This window comes from Nymphalis io, chromosome 16 (assembly GCF_905147045.1).
Source record: "Nymphalis io chromosome 16, ilAglIoxx1.1, whole genome shotgun sequence".
Lineage (NCBI taxonomy): Eukaryota > Metazoa > Arthropoda > Insecta > Lepidoptera > Nymphalidae > Nymphalis > Nymphalis io.
The window spans coordinates 9,345,720-9,370,032 of NC_065903.1; the positions used below are offsets into that span (position 1 = coordinate 9,345,720).

General features: G+C 30.2%; 3 protein-coding genes across 4 annotated transcripts in view; 1 reads left to right on the forward strand and 2 right to left on the reverse strand.

Moving 5' to 3' along the window:
* The window catches only part of LOC126774192 (sphingosine kinase 1-like), a 311,061-nt gene that overhangs the window by 104,155 nt on the left and 182,593 nt on the right, over positions 1-24,313 (reverse strand). The gene's annotated exons all lie outside the window — the stretch shown is intronic.
* LOC126774213 (islet cell autoantigen 1) lies at positions 1,217-5,357 on the reverse strand. The gene is made up of 4 exons (XM_050495629.1): positions 4,684-5,357; positions 4,011-4,241; positions 3,597-3,842; positions 1,217-3,285 (listed from the first exon to the last, which is right to left on the reverse strand). The coding sequence occupies exons 1-4, from the start codon at positions 5,251-5,253 to the stop codon at positions 3,070-3,072; spliced, it is 1,263 nt and encodes a 420-aa protein (XP_050351586.1). The 5' UTR covers positions 5,254-5,357; the 3' UTR covers positions 1,217-3,069.
* Positions 5,627-24,313, forward strand: part of LOC126774201 (cyclin-dependent kinase 14) — a 74,097-nt gene continuing 55,410 nt past the window's right edge. The window contains exon 1 of one of the 2 annotated variants that reach the window (XM_050495609.1): positions 5,627-5,818. In XM_050495609.1, the coding sequence (XP_050351566.1) occupies positions 5,749-5,818 (70 nt within the window). In that variant the 5' untranslated portion in view covers positions 5,627-5,748. Of the gene's footprint in view, positions 5,819-15,732; positions 16,130-24,313 lie in introns of those variants that run through there. The other variant, XM_050495610.1, reaches the window with a different exon arrangement.

Sequence of the window (24,313 nt, forward strand, 5' to 3'; positions counted from 1 at the left end):
TTCTCGGACTCTGCAGCCATTCGCTATTCCACGTAATTAAAAATAAGATTTTGTATATACCCGCGCGCTATTAGAATGGAATGGAACCTTGTCTATTTTAATTGAAAATGGCAGGTCTCGAAAGAAGGAGCGTTAAGAATAAAGTTCTGAAAAATAATTTACCGACTCCGGCAACACCTACCAAAAGAGAAATATTATTTTGTCTGTGTATGTATGTGTGTTATTAATATACGCTTGATTGACTTTTCAAAAATTTTACTTTTCTATCCACTTTCACCACTAAAATAATTGTACAACAATAAATCTTTAAAATAAATCCACACTAACAAACAACATTTTATTGTCTTGCGAACAGATTTGGGCAAAATGTAATCAGATTAATGATTTACGATTACGGTTAAAACTCTGGGATACTCACTTCAGTCACTACTGAATGAGACAACTTTTTTGATTACTTTCGTTATATTATAATCGTGATTGATGATTACATATTGTAATCGTAATAGTGAAACTGCTTGCGAGCGTCAACGTTTTACCGCTAACGGCCTATAACTTTTAAGCTTGTTAAGTTGATCGATGGTACAGTTAATATTAAAAATATCGACCATTTAATGGCTTGTGATTTGAGTAAATATAACTGAAATTTAGTTAAACTCATTTTTACACAACCTTATGTCCTTACTAAATTAATCCTTAATTAGGATTCAATCGTGTCACATTATATGAAAATTATTAATATATGGTAATTTTTATGCTTTATTTTAATTGTATGTATAAAATAAAACATAAATGTTCACGAAAATAAAAAATAATTAAATCAATTTTTTTTCTATTTAATGGTATTTTTATGCTGATTGCTGGTAGCACTGGTGACATTACGAGGGGTTTTCCGTTTCGTCAAGTATTGTATTCCAACTTTCATCGTTCCATCTAAAACGTAGTGGTAGTTATTTCTCTTCGGTTCCATATTTTCAATAATATACCTCTCATCTATCGCATGGCAATACATAGCAATCTGCCTGTTGCAGTTAACTATTTATTTTGAAAGCTCATAATTTTGCGATATTGATGACTAGATAAAATTAAATAGAACCTATGCAATATAGTATTATACATATATATAAAACGATTACTTCATTAGATAGAAAATAAAACACAGCAATAAAGTAGAACACCAATTTTATTTTAATAGATTAAAATATAGATTACGACTTTTATTAATATATTAACAAAATCTTTGGTTTTCAATACAGTTAAAAACAAATTCACTTGACTAGATAGGACTGTGCATGGAATATTTAATACTTTAAATAAAGACAACAATTAAAGAAAGTCTACCGCCACATATAATTTGTTGTGTCAAGACAATAATGACTATTTATTAGTCGATTATGGAATGTTTCACTTAATCTAAAATTTCAATAATGCGAAAAATAAACTGTCATATGCTAATTATATCAATTGTTCAAAGAAAACATATATATTGTAATTAAAAGCATATTGATTTGCTTTGGGATATATAAACATTTTTTAAAAATTAATGAAATAACATTAAGTAATTTGCCACAATATTTTTTTAAAAATTAACTAATTTTTTTATCAAATGGTCTTGAATCATTTTATTGTAGTTTTGAACAGTATAAATCAATATACCATATTTAGTTAAATTCAAAATCATAATTTAATTTCAGGGTTTTTTCCTCTTACGCTAAGGTTGCGATTTTCACCCGCACCCGCCGCTTTTGGAGGAACAGCTGTGTTATTTCTGCTCACGAGACGGTTCGGTTCGGTTAAAATTCGGTTCACGAGAACGTCGCGGTTGATGTATAATCATAAAACTTTAATGGTCTGGCAAATTATCACCCATATAAATAGCCTTGGTATATATTAACTAACTGTATATATATATATTTTTTTTTTTTTTTATAGAATAGGAAGGCGGACGAGCATATGGGCCACCTGATGGTAAGTGGTCACCAACGCTCTTAGACATTAGCATTGTAAGAAATGTCAACCATCGCTTACATATCCAATGCGCCACCAACCTTGGGAACTAAGATTTTATGTCCCTTGTGCCTGTAATTACACTGGCATTATATTATATATATTCTTACTACAGCTACATTTTTATAATGAAAAAGTGTACCCTACGTCTAAATTACCATTACATAGATATATTTTGATAAAGTTAAAGTAATCAATAAAAATGGATGTCATGATTATATTGTACTAATAATTTTGTTTTTGCACACATTGACAAAGCAGAGGTAGTGCTTTATTATTGAAAAAAAAAAAAAATTCACGTATATCCTGTACAAGATACTAACATTATAACATTGTCAATTAGAGAATCTTTTTCCCATAGCCTATTCCAACCACAAGAGGAGTAAACCCAAATGAACATCATTGACACCAAATTGACGCGATATCATTGGTATCTTGAATACGGCGTTCATTGTCCGCGAAATTAGAACTTCGAAAGTTAAATTAATTTGTTTATAACTAGTTCAGTGGAATAGTGTTGCATTATAAATAACGGTAAATTAATCAAGAACTGTTCTTAGTGCATAATACAGCTGAACAATTAGCAAATTGCATGCAATTTGTAAATCTAAAGTTTGTTTACCTTTATTCCTTCTCGATTGGAATATTGTATCAAATGTGTTTGAAAAGGGTAAATATTGTTTGCACATTATTTGTATACTTGATAGTCAATGTTTAAAGCAAAAAGCAACATATTATTACAAACATAACAACAAAAATGTTGTTTATATAAACTAAAATATTATATATCACTCTGCACTTTATGAAAATAATGAATTATATAATTTTTATAAAACTGTAAACATGATTATTGGAATATGCAAAACACCTTAAGATGTTTTTATTATAAAAAAAAAACATAGTTGATGTTTTTGTAAGATTAATTTGCATGTTTCACACGATAATTATAAATTTTATTATCTATATTATATAGATGATATTATTAGTAATGCATAAGAAAAGTAATTATTCAAATTATTACCAATGGACTGTATCCATTTACAATTGTTGTTTTACTTTTAATATTCAAGCTGCGTGACTTTGATTAGCATTAGATCCAGGTAAATTGTCGGGATTTGCAAGTGGGTCCAATTCAGCAAATAGTTTAAACCAAGCAGCCTTATCTTCCTTCTTTGGAGCAGTTTTTGTAACTTGTTGGCTCGTTGTTGGCTGGTTGGTTGATTTTATATTATTGATGTGGACTGGTGCCAATGATCCTTGCAAAAGGTTGCTATTTATATTCTGAAACAGTAGATTTTTTTATTTAAGCCTTGTGTAACTCATCTATACAATGGACATTGTGATGCCTATATAGTCAAAGACATTAGAGGTTGGAAGTTTAATATATCTAAATTGATTTTATTTAAACACTTAAACAAAATGTACTTGATTATTTAACAAAAACTTAAGAATAATGAATGCACCTATCAAATAAAAATTTTAGTAAGAAATTATTCCCAAACACAAAGAAAATAGTTTATAAAACATTTGTCTTATGCAAAATTGATATAAAATATTTTTTATTGTAAATACTTATTTAATAATCTTGTTACCTGTAAAAGTTGCGATGGCATAAAAGATCCAAAATTAGCTGGAATATCTCCATAATCAAGTTGCAGGCCTGCTAAATCTTCATTGATATCTTTATTATTAATTGAAGCTTCATTGTCAGTATCAATAAGATTGCCTGATGTCGTTGGTTCTTCATTATTGTTGTCACTGGACGGTTGTTTTTCATTCTCGTTTTTAGCATCTTTAGCTGAACTTGGTTTTTCGTGATTTTCATCTTTATAATCATCCTGAATTTTTTTTTATTAATCTGATTAACTAGGCACTTGCTTAAGTATATTATATTCAAGTATGTAATTTAAACTATACTTACTATAACTATACTAAAATATCAAATGTTTATAATACAGTATAGGATAATGATAAATTCAAACTCTTTCAAAACTTTCAAAGATTACCTGGAAAAATAACATCTGATCTTTATCTGGTGCGGCATCTTCATCTTGATTGGGTTCCACTTCTCCCAAACTTTTTAGAATACTAAATTCATATTGGGGTGTTTCATTCATTGTATCCACTGTAGCTTGTAAAGTTTGAGTCACCTTTGTTGAGAAATTTAAAAACGAGTTTTGGTAGTTTAATAGAACATGTGAAAACATGTTACATCTTGCAGCAGCTAATAAATCAATCTAAAAATAAAATTGTTATAAATTACTTAAAGTTAAGAATAATCAAAGTTGAAAAATTATACTTTTTTCATAGAGCATGTTTATTTTTTTATTGCATGTTTATTTTTTTATGATCTTTAATTGCATGTTTATTTTTTTATGATCTTTAATTTGTACCAATTTGGACTTTTTTTTTTTTAATCTTTCTACTCATGTTGCTATAATTATGTGTTAATGTATTGTTAAAACAAATATTGTAATTGTTGTGGCTACTTTAAAAAGCTTCACATGTTAGCTATTTTCACTAAATTGTTTTACATTTGTCATTAAAACATGTAGTAGCTACTAGTGGTCCTTAAAATAAATAAAATAAAAAAAAATAAAAATAGAGACATTAAGGATATTAATAATGTACTAAAAGAACATATATTTGAATATTTATAAGTAATAATTATTTTCTTACCTTCTGTAAAACATCTAAGGTCAATTTGTCAAAACTCTTCTTACTTTCGCGAACCTGTCGTTGTGCTTTTCGGTAATTATCAAGCCCACGTCCGGTGTCGGGATCTAGTTGGGCGCTAGTAGATTTCATCCAACTAAGAGCAGCGCGATACTCAATACGGGCCTTCTCCATCGCAGACACTGTTGCTCGCATATCTTTCACAGCTCGTACTCTAAATGTTTCCACTTCATGATAAAGCCTTAACAATGGCGGTCTTATGGACAGGCGCTGCTGCCCAGAGTAAGTAATTGCCTTACCAGCCGATACCATGTGTTTCCCAGAAGCATCGCCAGCTTTTCCCGCATCGCGCAAAAATTTGCCTAATGCGTTCTCTTCTTGAGCTAAAATACATAAGCGTTCTTGGTACTGATCTAAAACTCTTTGTAATTGCAAACAGCTATCGGATATTGATCGAAATAATTCTAATTTTGCATCAAGCTCGGCATCGGAAGAAATAACACAATCATCTTCTTTAGTTCCTAATCTTTTTAAAACAGTCTTTTTAGTCACCCAATATTGGTGTTGCATCATATTTGCCACACTTTTTTTACTTAAGTATGAAAATCTATAGTAAAATCACAAAAATCATCATTTTGTTCCTGAAAATAATGAAAATAGTGACGTTCAGTTTTTAGATTAGCGACTGAAAGATAAGAAAATGTCATTTTTCACAGCTTATAGGAGAATCATATTCATATAGGTGTATATATTTTTTATATTTATGGTATGTACTTATTGAGCTAATATAATAAATATTTCGTTTAATTTTAGAAATATTATATATTTCAAATAATATGTGTTAGAACGTTCAACTAAAAATAATTAGGAACATTCATCGTAGGTATGTAGCCTTATTTGTCTCTTGTCTATGACGCCATATTTACAATCGGAATGTGGAATGGCCGACGCGTTTCGCATTATGTGCGAATGTATTGTGTTATTAAACTGATAGTTAGATAATAATATGTTACATTGTACTAAACAATATAGTTTTAAGCAACACAATTTTTTGTGAAGACAATTACGATGTACTGTGCGAGTGATAAAACTATACCCGGAGTGTCATCCTCGCAGTCTTCGAAGAATGTCAAAGATGGTAAGTTTGTAGTTGTCAATTTAGAATTTTAACGTTTTTGGTTATGTAGGTAAAATAAATTGATTATCTTTTCGCATTAATAATATGTGAGACTTAATTGTGTACTATGGTACTCAGAACATTATAATATGTATTGCACCGAACATACAAAAATATAAAGTAAATATTTTGATCTGTTATTTTAAACAATGTAGGGTTTTTTTATGTCGCCACATTTAAGCATCTTTTTTAAACCAGTAAATCATTTTCAAATTTTTGGAATGAAATAGTTATTATAAGTATTTTCATTGTTAAAGATACAAAGTCACCACTCAAGAATAGTGTCTATTTCTAATGGAGATTTGAAATAATATTTTTATAATTTATGTTTTTATAATATATATGATAAGGCAAAAGGATAAGCTTTTGGTGATAACACATTATATTTTAAATATTTCATAATATATAATAATTATTAATCCTGTACTTTATTGATCAAAAACAAAATATAAATATTTTTATTGCATAACAATTGAGTTATTTTTATAGAATAATTGTTATAAAACGAATATAAGATCTGTATTTACATATAAATATTAATTTGAGTAATATCATACTACTGATAGGTGTACATATCTTTGAAAAAATGAATTTAGTGTGTTATATCTTTATCATACCTACTGCAAATACTGTAATATTTAATATCCCTCATATGCAAATATCAATTAAACGTCTTAAAGATTTCGGAAGATGTATTATCGATTCCAAATAGATTTATGAATAAAAAAAATATAGCTCAAGTTAAAAAATACGAAGAAGTTCTTGAATAACTATTAACTAGTAAATTAACTAAAACTAATACTTATAAATTTCTTATCACCTTTTTTAATTAGATATATTTAATGGTTTTGACTGGAAACTAGTTATTAATTGCAAGTTTTCTTTCAATAGTTTGTGTCTTATTTGCAATGAATCATCATAGTGGCAAATAATGTTGAATAAATACAGATCTTTTAAGCATAAAACATAAACTTACTCAATGTTTTCATATTGAATAGCTTAATTAACTTCTTATATACATATATATATCAAATTTATTGACTTATAATAATAGACAAAAAAACTTTCTTTTAGGTGTTTCGCCGATTCTTAGGTCAAGGCTGCGTGTATCGTGAATAGCGCATCTATTTCGGAAGTTAGATCGATATTCTATCTTCGGTTTCGAGAAACTTTAGGGAGAGTGAAATTAAAACTTGTAAGAATGTAATAACTTATTTGTCACCTATAAACATTAAAAGCCGAAACCGCCGCGGAAAAAGCTGAAGCGAACAAACGATACAAATATTCGTCTCTTATTCCAAATTATGTCTTTGTTCCGTTTTCAGTTGAAAGTTGAAGTAACAGAGCATATAACTTTATTAAAGGGTCTTCTTGCCTCGGATCGGTATTTAACGGGAAATGCTGCTAGCGTACCTGTTATCGGTCAATGCGATCATGTTTTGTACAGTGGTTATTTTTAATTTTTATGTATACATATATGTATATGCCTTATTGTGAATAATTTAAATTTAAATGTATAATTTTTCCAATCAAAATCCTTCCAATGAACTATCAGACTGCTAAAACACCCGCATAGCCTACGATCGTTGTTATGAGCGATGAGATTGAAATTATACGATCATTATTTGCACTGACAATCTCGCTGCATGTCTGTCTTAAATGTACTGTACGTTCAAAACCTCGTATGTAAAAGTTTAATTCTAAATTACTAACTTAAAATACGGACGGTATCTTTTTTTAATTTATTGTGTAAAACTTAGTTATGTATTCATTGGTTACTGCGAAACGAGCGCGATGAAATATTTGAATACTATTCTAATAAAATATAAGGAGATACTTAGTTTTATGTTCAAATAACAATTTTGACATACGACTATTTGCAATAACGGTAACAATATGTTAGTGGTTTTAATAAAACCAACTTTAGATAAAATCAAATATCATTACGCTGTTTCTCGTAAACTTGTAGATTTTACTGCTCCGTATCAATAAACCGTAAGGTCTCATATATTATTATGAACTATACCAATTTGCTTTACGCTTTGTATTTATTTAATAATTAAGAAGTCCAGCAGAGGTACATATAAAAACGAGTTTAGTAGACTCTGTTTAAATATACTAGCCAATATGTCAGAATAGTGTCGATAACATTACTTAAATATTAATTAACAAAATAAAATTATGTGCGAGATTGACGTGAACATAAGTGGTATTTGAGAATAATAGTACAAAATTATTGTTTTGCGAATTTTATCTAGATATACTCGATATGTTTCGGTAACACTACGGTTCTAATGCGACTTAAATCACGTTGTCTCATTTCATGACAATTGTGTGTCGTGAGTCTCAAAAAAAAATTATAAATTTAATATAACGATTATACGATATTTTCCGAACTAAAACAAATAAGCGTATGAAATTATTCATGACAGAATCGTTGAAAGCATTGGTTTGCTCTTTTCTCATATATTGCATGTTCATATGTCAGATTTCTTTTGCCCACTTCGCGTAGTCGACGTCCAACGATGCAATTAAATAAAACAAGACTTTTTACCAAAAAATAAATCAAAGATCACATCTATGCAGTTATATACAATTGCTAGAAAATATAAGAATGGTAGCATCTATTGCATACAATGTCCGGTTCCTACTATTACCTACTTACTATTACCCATCCTTGTTGTATATCAGTAACCGATCGATCGATCAGTAACGAGTCAGTCGTTCCTTTATGTTTTTACGCTACATTCATGTTTCTTCGAAAGTTACGAAACGTTTTTATAGAGACTTGAATTTCTCATCGTAGACAATTTTACTATCAGGATGGAAAACGAATGGTTTCTTGAATATAGTAACCGGGTATTTAATTGCTAATTTTCATTGCCAAAAATCTGTTCTCTTGCCTTCTAAGCAGATGAGCAATAAATATTTATTAAGATAAACTCTTAACTTGCAAATAATTATTTTGCTTGTTTTCATACAATATTACACAAATTACTTAAGTTAACTTACTTAAATTAATTATTCAAGTTTTTGAATAGCTTTGAAATCAGCAGACTTTTATACTTTGAATTGCCGACGATTTATTGTACAATTTATTATTAATATACAGTTATTAATATACGTGTTATATAACATTAGATTGCGTAAAAAAAGGTTTTATTTAAAAAAAAAAAACAGTAAAAAAGTTTTTACCCGTTCCTTCGTTACCTTTTAAATGGCATAGATATTGTGAAAATGTAGCCTTATATACTTTCCTAGGGCTTAATCTCTCTCTAGTCAAACTAAATTAAGTATATCAAAATCGTTTGTCTAAACCATTTTTGATAGTAGTAATCCTAGCCAAATACGGTAAAGAAAACGGCCAAAGACTATCGCATCTATTCGAGTTATCATTAAAGACTAACTGTTTATTCAATTAATCATTTACTCTAGTAATAAAACTAGTATTTATATTATTCAAATACTTATAGAAAACATGAAATTAATTTAAAAATGAATTATAAAAGGCATAATAAACTGTTACTCATAATAAAGTCACATGTCTATTTTAAATGTGATGAAATATATTTTTTATCGAAAAAAAGATTTTGGAGCCATAGTAACTTTTTTTCAGCTAAAAAATACATATCCAACTATGTATTATATGTAGCTGTTGGATGGTGGGACCAAAATTTGTATCTTCCTTGGACAGATTTAAAGCAAAACTAAAGCACGTGATAACGTGCAACTTCGAGTTCGTATTTGAGTGATTCTATTCGTGACTTTTGTGTTAAAGGTTTCTGAAGCAAATATGACTTCTGTCGCGTGTACTGTTGCAAGTGCTTTGATTTATTTTGGTCATTAAATCACTTGAAGTATTTAGCGTATGAATCGAGTCGTATAGTATAGCGCTTGGTATAATTAAAAATACTAAAATAACTATTGTCCGTATACGTTGTACGTTGAGCTTAAATGTTCTCCGTGCTCAAATGTTGAAAGTTGTGTCGCAGTGCCACCTAGTAAAACATCCATGAAAAAATACATGTATATGGTAATCGGTCAAACGGTGTCGAAGTCTGTTAATCTTAAATATATATTAACGTATATTTTTACGAATGTATTAAGATTGATTTTATAAGCGGGGTAAGGGTTGGGGGACGTCTAGCTTTAAAACCGAACAGATACGTAAGCACTAGTTCGTCCTAGTTTCGGGACGTTTCCCAGGTTGCTGGCCTGTATTGCTCTTACAAATGTCAGAGGTCGATGTTATACGATAAAGGTGAAAATATATCCTCTGCAGTTTTCGCTACATTTCTCCACACGTGTAAATAAATGTATTAATTACACGTATACAAACTTTTTGCATTGAAGCTTTTTATTTTAAATCGAGTCACTCGATTTTTATGCTCAAAAAGCAAAAAGTTTAAATTTCAAGACTATCGCTACTCGTGGTATTGTAGCTAACCAACATTCCTATTTCTGTTTTTTTTTTTATTAAAATTTGTTAATATTTTAGCCCTTTCAAGATTTGACATATTTGGAGGAGGATTTCTTAATGTCATATAGAAATATTCAATAATTGATCATTTTCCTCACATTTGATTCAAATAAGAGGTATTGAGACTTTTAATTTTGCATATATTTCCAATTTTGTCGTATAAATTTCTCATATGCGAATGGTAAAGCGATTAACTTGCTCTTGTTATTTTATATTTTGGAATGAATATGAACACTTCATATAAACATTAAATCATTGATAAACAAAAATAAAACGTAATTATTCACAACAATGAATACAGGAAGTATGAGACGCACTCGAGTATTCATATAGGAACTTAATTTCTTAATTCAATTGAATATATCAAAACGTACTTTAACTTTAACGTACAAATAAACAAAGGCCTCGTTAATATTAGTATTTTATAGTGTGTACATTGTGCCTGCGTTGAATAAACTGCCTCGCAAATCACAAATGTTCGATTTAATTTTGCACCTGGCGTCGTACAATACATTGATTGAGTTTATTCAATCCGCGATACTATAGTGAAGTATTTTATTTGCATATCAGTTCAAAAATTTCTGATTAATGTCGCTATCTTTATTATCTGCATGCTTGATTACGAAATCGGAACACTAATATACGTCATTCTTTTGTTTTTTTTTTAATTTTATTTGTCAGGATATTTTTTTAATGATTTTAAAGCATTATTACCGTCCGTAGTTTATAAAGATACAAAAAAGAAGTTATTTATAATGGCAGTGCAGTTTAGCTTTAAATAGTACGTAATTTATGTCATATGTTATATCCGAGTAAATAAAGGGTAAGCGGCAATTACGAAGCCGACGTGCATACGGTAACGAATGTATTGATGCGTCAAGCTTCGTGCGAGGTGTATTCATGAAAGGCCGGGGTGCTCCGGGTGCCGTCTGACACAATTCCGGGCGCCGGCGCGGCGAGTCGGGAGACTGCAACCCAGCCAGACGACACGCGGTCATCCTGACGAGCGCTCCCGCCTAACTGACTCCGGAACATATTACGAACTCGTGCATTTTAAAATTCGAATACCGAATTCCGTTCGAACCTATCTCGTTGAAAATCCATTGTTCGAATATACAATGCTACGTGCGTAATACCGCTTCCGGCTCGGATTATTGAATTGTCTTCGAACGTGCTGACGAAGTTTTCTTGACAAAACCGTATAGTGACGTTTTAACGATTTGTTTGTTAAAAAATTAATAATAAACCGATGATAAAGGTTAACGCGTGTCAAAACTAAAAGTTGTATAATAAAAGAGCATTTATTCAAGTGAAAGAGATATCAGAAAGCCGTCAAACTGTATTCCTTCGACAGTTTTAAGGAGTACGAGTACGATGAAGACAGAGCGTACAACAGTCATGAGGACACCTTCGGGACTCATAAGAAAAGTAAGTTCATATTAATTGAATTTATATTTCATTTGATTGTAGTAGTAGTTTTGTAGATGTATTTAAAAATAAATTTAATGTACAATTAATGTAAATTTTATTATTTAATGAATAACGATAGCCAATAGGATAACTGATATAGTGCAGTAAAATACCGTATTACTGTAATTCAATTTGTTTATACATCTTAAACTTGTATTTTGAAAAAACTTTGGTTTAGTCATAGTAATGAATATTAACAGTGCAACGTTCAGTGAATTCAAATTAAACCACTTATAAAACTGATCGCAATTTCGTTTTTTTTGTAACTTATGTGGAGGTCAAATTCTTCAAATTGTTAAATAAATAATAGTTATACATAATGAAATGTATAGTCCGCCATTATAATTGTATTGTATTATCATACAGATAATAGATAGCATATTATGACGTAACTGTTCCAGCTGCGAATGGGAATGAAATATGTAATAAAGGAAATGGACTCTCAAAGGTTTAATCTAGTTTGTAAATAGACAGAGGGCGTTTGCATGTGCACCAAGTGTGCACTTCTAGTAACTACTCCCCATGTTCACACTTGCGAAGTGCATAATTACTGAGATTAAGTCATGGGCAAGTAAGACAGCATTAACTTGTCTTGTATAGTCGTTCGATTAAAGATTATATTAGTTTATATTTTAAATAGATTGATATATACATATACACATAGACTTGAACAAATAAATATTTAACTTAGGAATTTTACTTTCACAATTTAATACAATAATATGAATTCTCAATTGGATATTAATACAACGTCTTTACGTTATATCAAACAGTCGTGCTCCTAGAAGTCGCCTCATGAAATTTTAATGATAATATGTAATGTATGAAGTATTCAATCGATAAATAAGCGTCGTGATGTTTTCACATGCGATATTATCGATGACACACATTTGTAAGGATACGAGCTAACAAATATTTCATTGTCCCCGATATTGTCTCATACGAATAATTAATGCTTTGTATGCAAACGTTCACGATTCGCTCGTCCCATGTTTGCACGGTGTTATTAGTTTTTTAAAATATATATCACATTCTTCAAATATATATAGTCTACAATCAATTCAATGTAGACTTTAAAACTTAATTAGTTTTTAATTGTGCTTTCATTCAGGGCCTCGTGTTTCATGTTTCATATTTAATTTTTCAGAAGTTTCTGGAATATATAATATCTTAAAATTGAATTTCATTTAGAAGTTTATGGTATTAATATTTATTTTTAGAAAGATTAATTCAAATTTATATATAAATAACCCGTGCGCTACATTACAAAATAAAGACCCGATAACATTTAGGTGTGTACGTTAAAATTGTTATCCAAATAAACCATTACTTAGCAGAACTACATAAGCTCGGGAAAAATGAATCAATGTTATTATTTGTCATATAATAATAGAATATACATATGTTTCCTTGTAGTCTAAAATTAGCAGTCACGAGCTATCCGTGTGAGTTCGAAGCTACTTTAACCTCAATAACTGATAACGGTTTGTTGTGGCGGTTTACTAAATAGCGTGATTTAATTCACACATGTGAGAAGTTGTTTATTTTTTAAGCCCCAGTGGCCTTGATAGCTTCACTACGGGGGTGAGTACTCAGACGGGAAAGGAGAGCTCAAGATAGACCTGAGGATTGACTTTTTTTCGAAGGGTGTTTTTGCGAGACGACACCTTATATATAGAGATCAATGAGAGTGCCGAGTTGTAATGCGCATGTATGTTAATTATTATTATTTTAATCGAATATAGTTAGAATATAACTATCATCATGATGATGATGATAGTTAGTTTTAACGAATGTCTCTTTCAATTGTTAATTTACAAGACTTGTAACCGCGAATACATTCTCAAAGACGAGAATTGTAATACGGTTGATTATAATTAATTTCTATAAGGTAGCAGCTTAATTAGGTTTATTTAATTGAATGCACATGTTGCATCAACCTCCAAATTTGACGTGAAGTTTTTTTTAATGTAGTGAACTTTATGATACCGTTTTTAATGACGATTTCTTTTCGTTTTTCATATTCGTATAATATAATATGATGTTATAGAACGAAATTTAAGTTAAAAGTACTATATAAACGCTGAATAGTTAGGTCTCATTAAAAATACCTACAAGAAGAAATTAAAGTTAAGTTTTAAATGACGTGTAAGTAATATGGTTTTTACGTTACAATATGAAAAATAAATGTTGTTCTATATATGTATGTCAAATAGAGTATATCTATCCTTCAGGTTAGAACCTTTTTATATAAATATTCATTTTACATAATATGTTTATAAATGATATTCATTATATCTCATATAATTTTATGATATATTTGCTAAGAGTCCAGATGTTCTATCGATGTGGATCGTAATATAAAAGGTTAGGATAGCTCAACTAAAAACCACATGTTAAAACCGGATTTCAAAGCGCCACCAAGTTTTCATGTGCTTTATAATGTGTTTATAATTTATCACGTGCTCGGTGGTGAAGGGATACATTGTGATGTAACCTGCATGTGTCCGATTTCATTCTGAATCATACGCGACACTTGAAATGTATATTATATCAACTAACCCGTATTGCAGAAGGATCTGCTTTTATGTCTAGCCGTGAGAACTTTTTTATATCTAATAAATAGTTTTAAGAACATCGCAAAAGTATTATTAGGGAAATAATTATTTCGGATGAGTTAATAGTATTTATATTGCAAAGAAATAAATAAAATATTCTTAGATAATCTAAAATAAATTATATATTTTCACGAAAACTAACTATGAAACCTTTGTAACCGTCGTACACCCTTGAAATCAATTATTTTACAACTACATAAGATTTTGTGTATTTTACACTACAGCTTATAAAAAAAAATTGAATTGTATACAGTTGCACCAACCAACCACCTTTGATAATAAAAACCCATGCCAGTATTTTTAGCGTGTTGAATTTACCAGCATTACTTTTACAATTTACCAGCAGACTTAGTATGATCTAGTGTAGGGCGGCAAGTTTAGGAACTAATTTTATTTATGTTTTTAGCAACTGAGACAACGCGAACATAAAAAATCTATAAGACGGATTTCTAATATCTTGTAGAAAGAAGTCTTCAAGACATCTTTACCAATTATTTTCCTCCTTCCTTTTCATTTTGCGAGATAGATAAACTATTTTGTGCAATTTTAACTCAATTGTTCAATTATTAAAACAAAACTAGGCGTTCAAGCACTGACATCTGTGGAAGTAATGGTGGTAAAAATTCAATAGCCTATACATGGAAAATGTGGTAAATTTGCCACTGATATTTGTATCAATATTTGAGGAATGCGTTCCATAAATTAGCAACAATATTCGATGAAGTGTTTTAGGAACGTATATTTGTGAAATACCCATATTGTTTTCAATATTAATTTTTTTAAACGATTTAAATGTTTTATGCAGCCATTTATTTGTTTGCATTTCGTAAAAGTTTAAATTAAATGGATTTGGTGTCTTTAGAATTCCTATTTATATTTCTTACATTTATGATTGTATGCAACAAAGAGTTTTCTCAATAAAGCATTCGTTTGGCTAATTTAATTTAGTCATTAGTTTCATAGAAAAAAAAGTTCCACAGTGTCATGTTATCATCCTCCATTTCTCTGAATCGCCGTTCATAATTGAAGGGACGTTTCTGGTTGAGTCGCTTCTGCGGATCTCGTCAAAGTTTAAAGTATTAAGATATTTGGATCGATTTCAAATTTTTTTTCAGATGATTAGTTTATCGTGGGTGTCGCTTATGTTTAGGTTTAATTTGGTTTCCCAAGCGTGTGTAGCCTAATGCAGTTCATATGAAAACGGCCCAGTAAGTGCAGTGTAGAGTAAGCTAGCGAATGCGCTGTCATCGAGAGATAAGAGTATGTAAACTAGTGAACGGGCGTTTGTCGACTCGTTTGTCCAGTAGGCCCCTGCGCTTCATTGCGAGAGGACGGCGCGTGCGCAGCGCATATATAAATCTAGGTCGCACTCATGTGATAGTTCACATTTCTCTCGCTCATGAGAAAAAGTGCTCAGTGACCGCATCGCGTTAATAATTCTAACGGTTTACAAATATAATCTCTCCGCTCTCTCAATGCACATGTGTGATTACAAAAATTTAAAGTGCCAAAATATGGCGGATTCATCTATGTGGTTTATGTGATGCCGCAGTGTTAACGTAATTGAGGCTTTAATTTGTTGTTATCCGACCGGACACAGTCTGCAGACGTTTCTTAGAAGTGCTGAATTGATTTTGTGAATGAGTCAGCTAACAGGCGTCGGGATTGTTAACTTCGTCAACGTGCTGCCCACGATCTCAGAAGGTAATAATATTACTACGATATCTCTACTAATGTTAATTTATGTTGTAGATATATTTTTTAAGGCACATTTTTTTGTTTCCGAATGAAAGTATATATTGGTTATCTAAAATCCAGAATCAATATAAAAAATAAAAACCAAATTTATATAATCCTAAATTTATTTTTGTATTTCTTAAACAAAACATCAAGCAAGGTATTAATATTGTTTTATTAAAAATGTCTTGTTTTTCTTACCCTTCGACGTTTGAGACGTGCACTTAAAGTGTTTCCAACCCTCGGCGCGTGTTCTATCTTGTTAGTTACATAAACTTGATACACCACATCAAGTGTAACCAAAGAATTGCTTATTGTAACTGTCTAGTAACTTCAGTCATTTATTGAGTTTAAATTCAATCATGTTTGCAGGAAAAGCAAAATAAAAGGAAATTTTAATTATTGAAAAAAAAAAAAAATACAACTTTGATTTCACAAACTAACAAGGCTTATTATAACAAGTATAATTTTATGGCATTTTTTCTGTCTTAAAGATTAAGTCTTTATTATTATATGATAGTTTTTGATCATGAACAATGATATCTATATCAGCATTATATATGACATTATCGTATTAAATTTTTCTTATTAATATTAATAATTCAAATTATTATCTAAGTAATAGTAAATTAACTTAAGTCGAATAGTTTTATTTTTAAATGCTCGTAAAGAAACAGTTGAACAAAAGACGTATTTTGCCTAAGGTCGTCTACTTTTTTGCCATGTTTTTTCCGCCCTGTTTGAGTAAAGCTAGTTTTAACGTTAACGGTCTCGTAATTTCAAATTATAAACACATGACTGCATATTTTTATCCACTCATATTTTACTTCGCTACTGTTGATATCCAAAATATATTTTTCTCGTGTTGTAAGTTGTGTAAGTTACAAACAATAAATTGCAGATTTTTTTATAATAATAAGAAAATCTGCAATTTATTCTTTTTTTTGCAATTTATGGGAATACATTTTTTTTTAATTTTTTTTTTATTTGTGTTTTCTTCGGTATGTGTTGATAATATAATTTACTTTTAATGTTAAACGATAAATTTTATGAAGGTCAGTAATAAGGAACTGACTCATATGTACATGACCCGCTTGCTGATTAAAAAAATGCAATTAGTCACTCATTGTTTTGATATAATATCACGGGTAAACTAACTTGTTACATAGCTGCTGTTAAGGAAATAAAGGGTTCGTATTTTGTAAATCGATGCATAACTGTCTTGATAATAATCATCTTATTTTTGCTTGATGCACTTATTTAAAACAGGTTATTTGTTCCTTGTGTGCTTGGCTTTGATAGGAAGTAACACCAGATGCTTAGCATGACCCGCATATCGGAAATCTCAGTTAAGCAATCGATTTAAACTGGACAGATCAACCTTGACGATGCGTCCGCCAGGCGTCAGATGTTAGTAGCAAGCGCAGGTGCTGACACGCCCAGGTCAATGACTACAGGATGTAAATAAATTATAAGTAACGAATCAATCTAATCAATTTAATACTTTATTCGGTAAATTATTTTTTGTAGCGCATGCGCCATACTGAGCTCATTATGTATTCACAACATTACATGTAGTATGTAACCAGCATTTCGATGAGCCAATAATATCTTATTTAACGCTCGTATATTGATAGATATCACTTAGATTTATTGCGTCCCATATGGCGCTTAATACGTCTACTGGAATAGACAATTAAACATATCATTTAGTTATTTTTAAACAGTTATAAAATTCTGGAAAATGTATACATGTCAGGTTTTTTCTTGTGTCCAGGTAACTAAAATAATCATCAGTTTGGTGAATCAACCATTACTGGTAAACCTTTATGGATTGACAACTTTTTATCCTTACAATTACAAATATTCATAGAGTGGTCTGGCGACATTCATAGACGCTGTTGCAATTATGAAACATTTAAGACGAAATTATTTTAAATATGGACGCTTTGAGTACATAGTCCCTTTTATAACGAATCGACTTAGCATAATTTAACTTTACATATATATTACATATACAAAACTATTACATATACTATTTTTTTTTTTACATTTCCGTCTTTGTGATACAGATCTCATGTTAACAGTGTTTATGCTTTGTAAATATGAAATAAGTTTTTACTATGATTAAAAAATACCTTAGAATATGATGATATTAAAGAAATAATGAAAATAACAATCATAAACCTTGTGAATAGTACGTTTCAAAACCTTGGCAAGATAATAAATTTTAAGATTAGACCTTGCATCAATCTTTCATATGTTTGTGCTCACACAAATAACATTACATAAATTGTTATTTATACTGTTTATATTTATTTATTTTTATAAATTTTGGTTTAAATAAACGAAAATTATTTTAAATCATTGTGATAATTTGCCGCCAAAGTCAGTCTTCTGATACCCTAACTGAAAAGGCTATTTAAATAAATTGCTTACAATTTGTACCATTTAAAATATAAAAGAGCTAAAGTTTCTTTTAAATAATGGCTACAGTATAATTTGTGGAAAAATAATTGCTACTTAGTTGCACCGCTTAAAATACTTGGACGAGAATACGAGACGGTGGATACTTTAGCGCGTTATATTTATTACTTCTTTAGTTATTAATAGTAACATTAGCTACTTTAGTAATACTACTTTATTGGTAATGTTTCATTATCTTTTTTGATAAATTATATTTTTAAAAATTTATTATCAATTATTTAACTCGAGTAATAATAATTTGTACAAATTAATCTTGACTTTGTTTTCTGTTCGCAATTTTGAGGTATCTTTCCTTACCTGAGGTAGCGCTGACAGGGCTTAATATATGGGTTGAGGAAAGTCAGATTTTATCGCGTCGTATAAATTAATCTGTTCGGTCGACAGCATTATGCTTTATAACGTTGTAAAAACCGTCTTTCACTCCTTGAAAGACTTAATGGATCCAAAATGAAGACGGAAAGTTAATGTTTTACATGCTTTCTCTGTTAGCACAGTTTAAATTATTTATAAATTCAACAAGATAAATTTTAAATCGTATCGTTGATCAAGTTAACATGCGAAAGTAAAATTCGAGCTGCTTAATAAATTAAGTATAGTTAATATTTACGTTAGCGAACAGGTTCATGGCGAAGAGCTAATAAATGAGAATTGACACTTTTAGATACGTACTGGTATTCGAAGACTGACGAGCAAAATGAACGTTTGGTTGACCGCGACGTTGGGTCAGGGCTGCACTCACTTAAGAACCTAAACAGAATATAGAAAATAGAGTGCATTATGAAAATGATTGAGACGTTCGAAATAAATATTATATTATTTATAAACATTAGTCACGAGAAAAAGTGCGGAATATGGATAAAGCATAACTATCTCGTGATCTGTTAATATAAATAAATGTTTGCAGATCAATTAAAGCCTTAAGTACAGATAATAAAAAGAAATAATATTTTACCTTAGTAACGTGATTTACGTATATATAAACATGTAATAGGTTTTGTACATAAAGATAACGTGTATTATTTTGTTTACCTTCGAATGCGAATGGTAAGCGAGCTATTGATATTTTAAACGTTAAGTTTTATGTATAAATATGCAGGTAACAGATTCATTCAATTGATCTGTTCATAAACGGTATACAAAGAGTTGCATAGCTCAATTCGCATTTACATTATAATAGATCGTATTGTGTGCAGGGTCACAGGTTCGAGGTCGTGTAACGTGTGCAACTCGCAATGCCTTTGTGATCATGCTATATTACGTTTCTTATCGGCCCGTTACATCCTCAACTATTTCGATCCATAATTTTGAAAGAACCGTTCATACAAAAAAGGTACTTTTATTTAAATTACACTTTATTATTGACTTCGTTATTTTTTAACTTTATTATTATAACTGATGAGATACTTGAAACATGATGATGAATTGAGTTGGGATTTTGAAAGGGTAACAATAATAATTTTCAAAGTTTAAGCAAAATGAGAAGTTAGAAATATTTCCAAAGCAGACAAGGTGAACGATGTTAAAACGTCAAGTCAACATTATTAACAATTTCGGTAACAAAACACGTTATAAACACCTGCTGCACTATATATAAAAAAATTGAACGCTTAGTATTCCAAACGGGTTTCAGAGCGAGGCAGGGATCTCATTTCAGTTCTGGTTGAATAGTTTTTCGTCGCTTATTGTTATAGGTTTTGTGTACCATCTATTGTTCTCAACCTTGTCCTGAATGGCCTCTATCTCGAGTATGTGAATGATAATCGTAGTATTAACCTACCGCAGTGTTTTATTTTAAAATTGAACGGTTAAATTATTCCTCGATTGCTATCCTTCAGTTTCTAATACGACGTTTTTAAGAAGCTAACGTTTTATTTTGTATTTTTAGTGATTTCTTCATGTAAAATTCTTGTAAGGAATAAAACTGCAACTTTGTGCAATGCAATTGAATTTCTGTAATATTTTTAACGATTATTAATAACATATACCTGAAGTATGTATGTACTTCAGGTATATGTATGTATTATATATACTAAATTTTCTATTATATTCTTATATCATAATTCTAAATTAAAGATTGAATAGGAAAATTTTAAATTAAAGGTTTCGAAAATGCAGTCGTGATATATCTTTTTCATTAGATTTATTTCGTTAGATATCATAGATAAATATGAGATAATTAAACGCAATGCAAACTCGCTTTGTTTGAAAACGTCTTAAGCGTATTAAGTCCTTGGTTTGATAATTATGTCATATGACTGTAACATTCCGATGTAGATTTAACAAAGCAAATAAATAAAATTTTGGGGACAATACTTCTATAAATTATCCATATTTACACAGTGATAGTAACCTATTTATATGGTAAATTGTACATGAATTAATTCAAGAGATAGTTCTTCCTTTTAAAAGAAAAAAACAACTATATATGAGTATGAACAGATCTTTTATGATTAGGATTAATAGCCATAATTATAACTCAACCTTTAAAAGCATTTTACCGTAATTTGGTTATGTATTTACTTCGTTTATTTATATTAATGATATCCACTAAAACCTGCTGTATTATTTTGAACTAACGTTAACGAGGTACTTGGAGCGATTGTTTTTGAAAATGCTATTAAATCCTAATTAAAATTATTGGGAGTTATTAGCGACACTCAAATTATGAATTATATGATAGTCGATATCAAATTATATTGAAATTACCATTCTATAAAGAAATGATTCATATAAACCTAAATCATCGTTAAATTGCGATACTGTGAATCGTTCTGAATTGGCCGTAAGTGCTGACGCAATGTGTGCAGGCACAATTGGAGTATCGGAACTCTGATTTATTATAGAGGATAACAGTCATTTATTAGACTACCAAGGTGTGACTGAACAGATTAGCTGAATTAGTTTCCCGAGAGAATAAAATTTTTAATTATAGTATTTCTGAGAATGTAAGACTGAGAAGAGATATAACAAAATAAGCTCGAATTAAATCATTCTGCAGTAATATTATGTAGGATTTATTTCCTCCTGATCGATTATGGCCACGGTGGTCAATCTCATTTGCGACTAGCCAACTGTGCAGGAAATATTAAGTGCACAAGTGTGTGCGCAAATACAGGTGCACTCCGTTACTCCCATAATCCACCACAAAACAGACACGACTGTAAAGAGTTCAGGCGCAAGACCAACGGTAGTACGTCCTTTTCGATGCACACATTTCCAGACTTCCGATAATGTTTCGACTAAAAGACCCAATAACTCTTTATCAGCTCATCTTTAGCTTTAAACCCAGAACCTAGGGATCTGTGGCCTTATACCTAGCTACTAGGCCCCTAGTCTGGAAATGAGTTTTGCAAAAACACTTTGTATCTCACACGCAAAATGTTGAAAAAACGCTATATTGGTGCTTGTATTCTTCAAAAACGCTTCTTAACAATTTTATACTGTTGTTTGCAAATCGAATTAAGTTTCGGTTTAATTATTTAGGTTCTTCTTCAAGATTAGTTTAATTTTTTTTTGTTTTTTCACTAAAACACAATGTATAATTTTGGTATACGTCATGATGCTTTATTTAAAGGATTTGCCGTCTACTGATTCTATCTCTCAGATTGGCAGTAACCAACGCTCCAATCAAATCCATTATCGCCCACGCACTTGTTAGTGTTTGTTTTAACAATAATATGCCTCATTACCGTCTGAATCATCAATATAATAGTACTGTTCTGTTTCCAGTTAACACTTACGTTAATAGTAGGATGCGAGCAATAATAGGCATTCGAATGTTTCTTGTTTAAATCATTTACTAATATTCTGGAAATGATCAACGATATTTACTTCTTATCGTTAAGGGTAGATTTTGTACCCTCGCTTTACTAAATATTGTTCTATTTTAAGACAATAGAAACGTATGTGTATCAGCAAATATCATATTAGCTACTATACTGGTTCGCATTATACTGGTACGTTCAGAAAATTGTCACATCCAAGAACTGGAGCGTATTAAAACATATTTTTGGCTCACATTCAAATGCCTACAGTATGAGTTCTAACGCGGAACGGCGCCAGTCTTCTCATCATTTATTGACATTTTATCTTTCAACATTATACTTTCCGAAACTCTTATTACTTCAAAAAGTCAAACAATAATTACTCAAACAGAATGGTCACTTAGTTTTATAGCTTGGGATGATTCAGAGTTTTAACGCAAGGCGTTGATGGAGATTACGACTTTCATGTTACATTCTACATGACCCGTAACTTTAACGATTACCGAATTAACTTCTACTCTTTATTCTTTAATTGGACAATTATATTTTTATTATTATTGTAAATATATACGTATAAGCGTAAACTATATGTATATTGTAACTAAATGATCACACCGTGACTGCACCAGTTTAACTGCAGCGGCGCAGGCGCAGCGCGGTGGGTGGAATGGCACGCGGTCCGCCGCGCAAGGTCGACGAACGACTTTCGCACGTTCAAAACACGCTAGTCGCCGTGTTGGTTTTGTTGCTTCTATTGCTTAGTTTGCTTAGATGTGCAATAGCGTTTATGATGTGCAATAATAATGATTGATTGATTTGATTTCGTTTAAAATCTATTTACATAATCACTTATGCGATAAAAATCTTTTAGTTTTTAAAATTATACACTAACATTTAGTATTGAGAAGCGTGTATTACATACACTTCTCAACTATAATAGGAATAACATATTCTAAAAGACTAAAGATATTTATTCTCCTAAAAGATGTTATGGTCTAAATATCTATTTTACCTGGCCTTTGAGCTATTTTTTATTCGAAATGTTTAGCAGTAATTTGTGTATATTGTAATTTATATTTAAATGTACGGACAGAATGCAATGTTAATTCAACTGCACAATAATTGCAGATTCTTTCTGGCTTTCGCTTTGAATCGTTATATGCACTAGTGAAACCACATTAAGTAATTTTCCATTTAAATCCACAAATCAGTATAGCGCATTATACTCGTAAAATACCTATTTAAGACTTGTTATAGGCTTTACTCTAGTGAAAGCATTTTATTTAGTATCATTTATAAACTAAGATATATATAGATATATATAATTGTTAATATGTGTATTATAAATACATAAAAAATCTAAAAATAAAAAGGTGTTATAAAACCCTGACTTCAAGGGCTAAATGTGGGTGATACACGCGCTGGCCACCCACGAAAGTGTCAATTGCTCAAGTTCTCATACTCACTTTGAAATAATTTCTGACTTACCAAGAGTTTTTTTGCTTCATTAATAAATGGATCACTATTTCTAGTAACGATCTGACTGTCGAACTCCATGTAATTTTAGTTTTTTAAGTATAACAATAGAACGAATGTCCGTGTGACTCGTGAAAGTAAAATCGTGTTGTAAACAAATACGATTATTTTATCTTTTATATTTCGAGACTACGAGTACCGTAGCTTTATTGTAATTAGTATTGTTTGATTTAAAATAATATCGTTTACCCTTTTTTCTTATAGAAGTATAAATAATTGATGATATAGATACATAATTAGATTATTAATAGACTTAAATTTAATATTTTAAACTGACGTAGGTGTGTTGTCTCGTTATATGCTACCACTTTTTTTAAATTTGTAATCAATAAATAATTGTAACATTTTTTTTATAGAATAGGAA

Excerpts from the sequence above, each read along its gene's own strand:
- LOC126774213 (XM_050495629.1), bottom strand. The coding sequence starts at position 5,253 with ATGATGCAACACCAATATTGGGTGACTAAAAAGACTGTTTTAAAAAGA. Across the intron at positions 3,843-4,010 it reads ATCAGATGTTATTTTTCCAG|GATGATTATAAAGATGAAAA; the intron begins GTAATCTTTGAA and ends AAAAAAATTCAG. Across the intron at positions 3,286-3,596 it reads TGCCATCGCAACTTTTACAG|AATATAAATAGCAACCTTTT; the intron begins GTAACAAGATTA and ends CTACTGTTTCAG.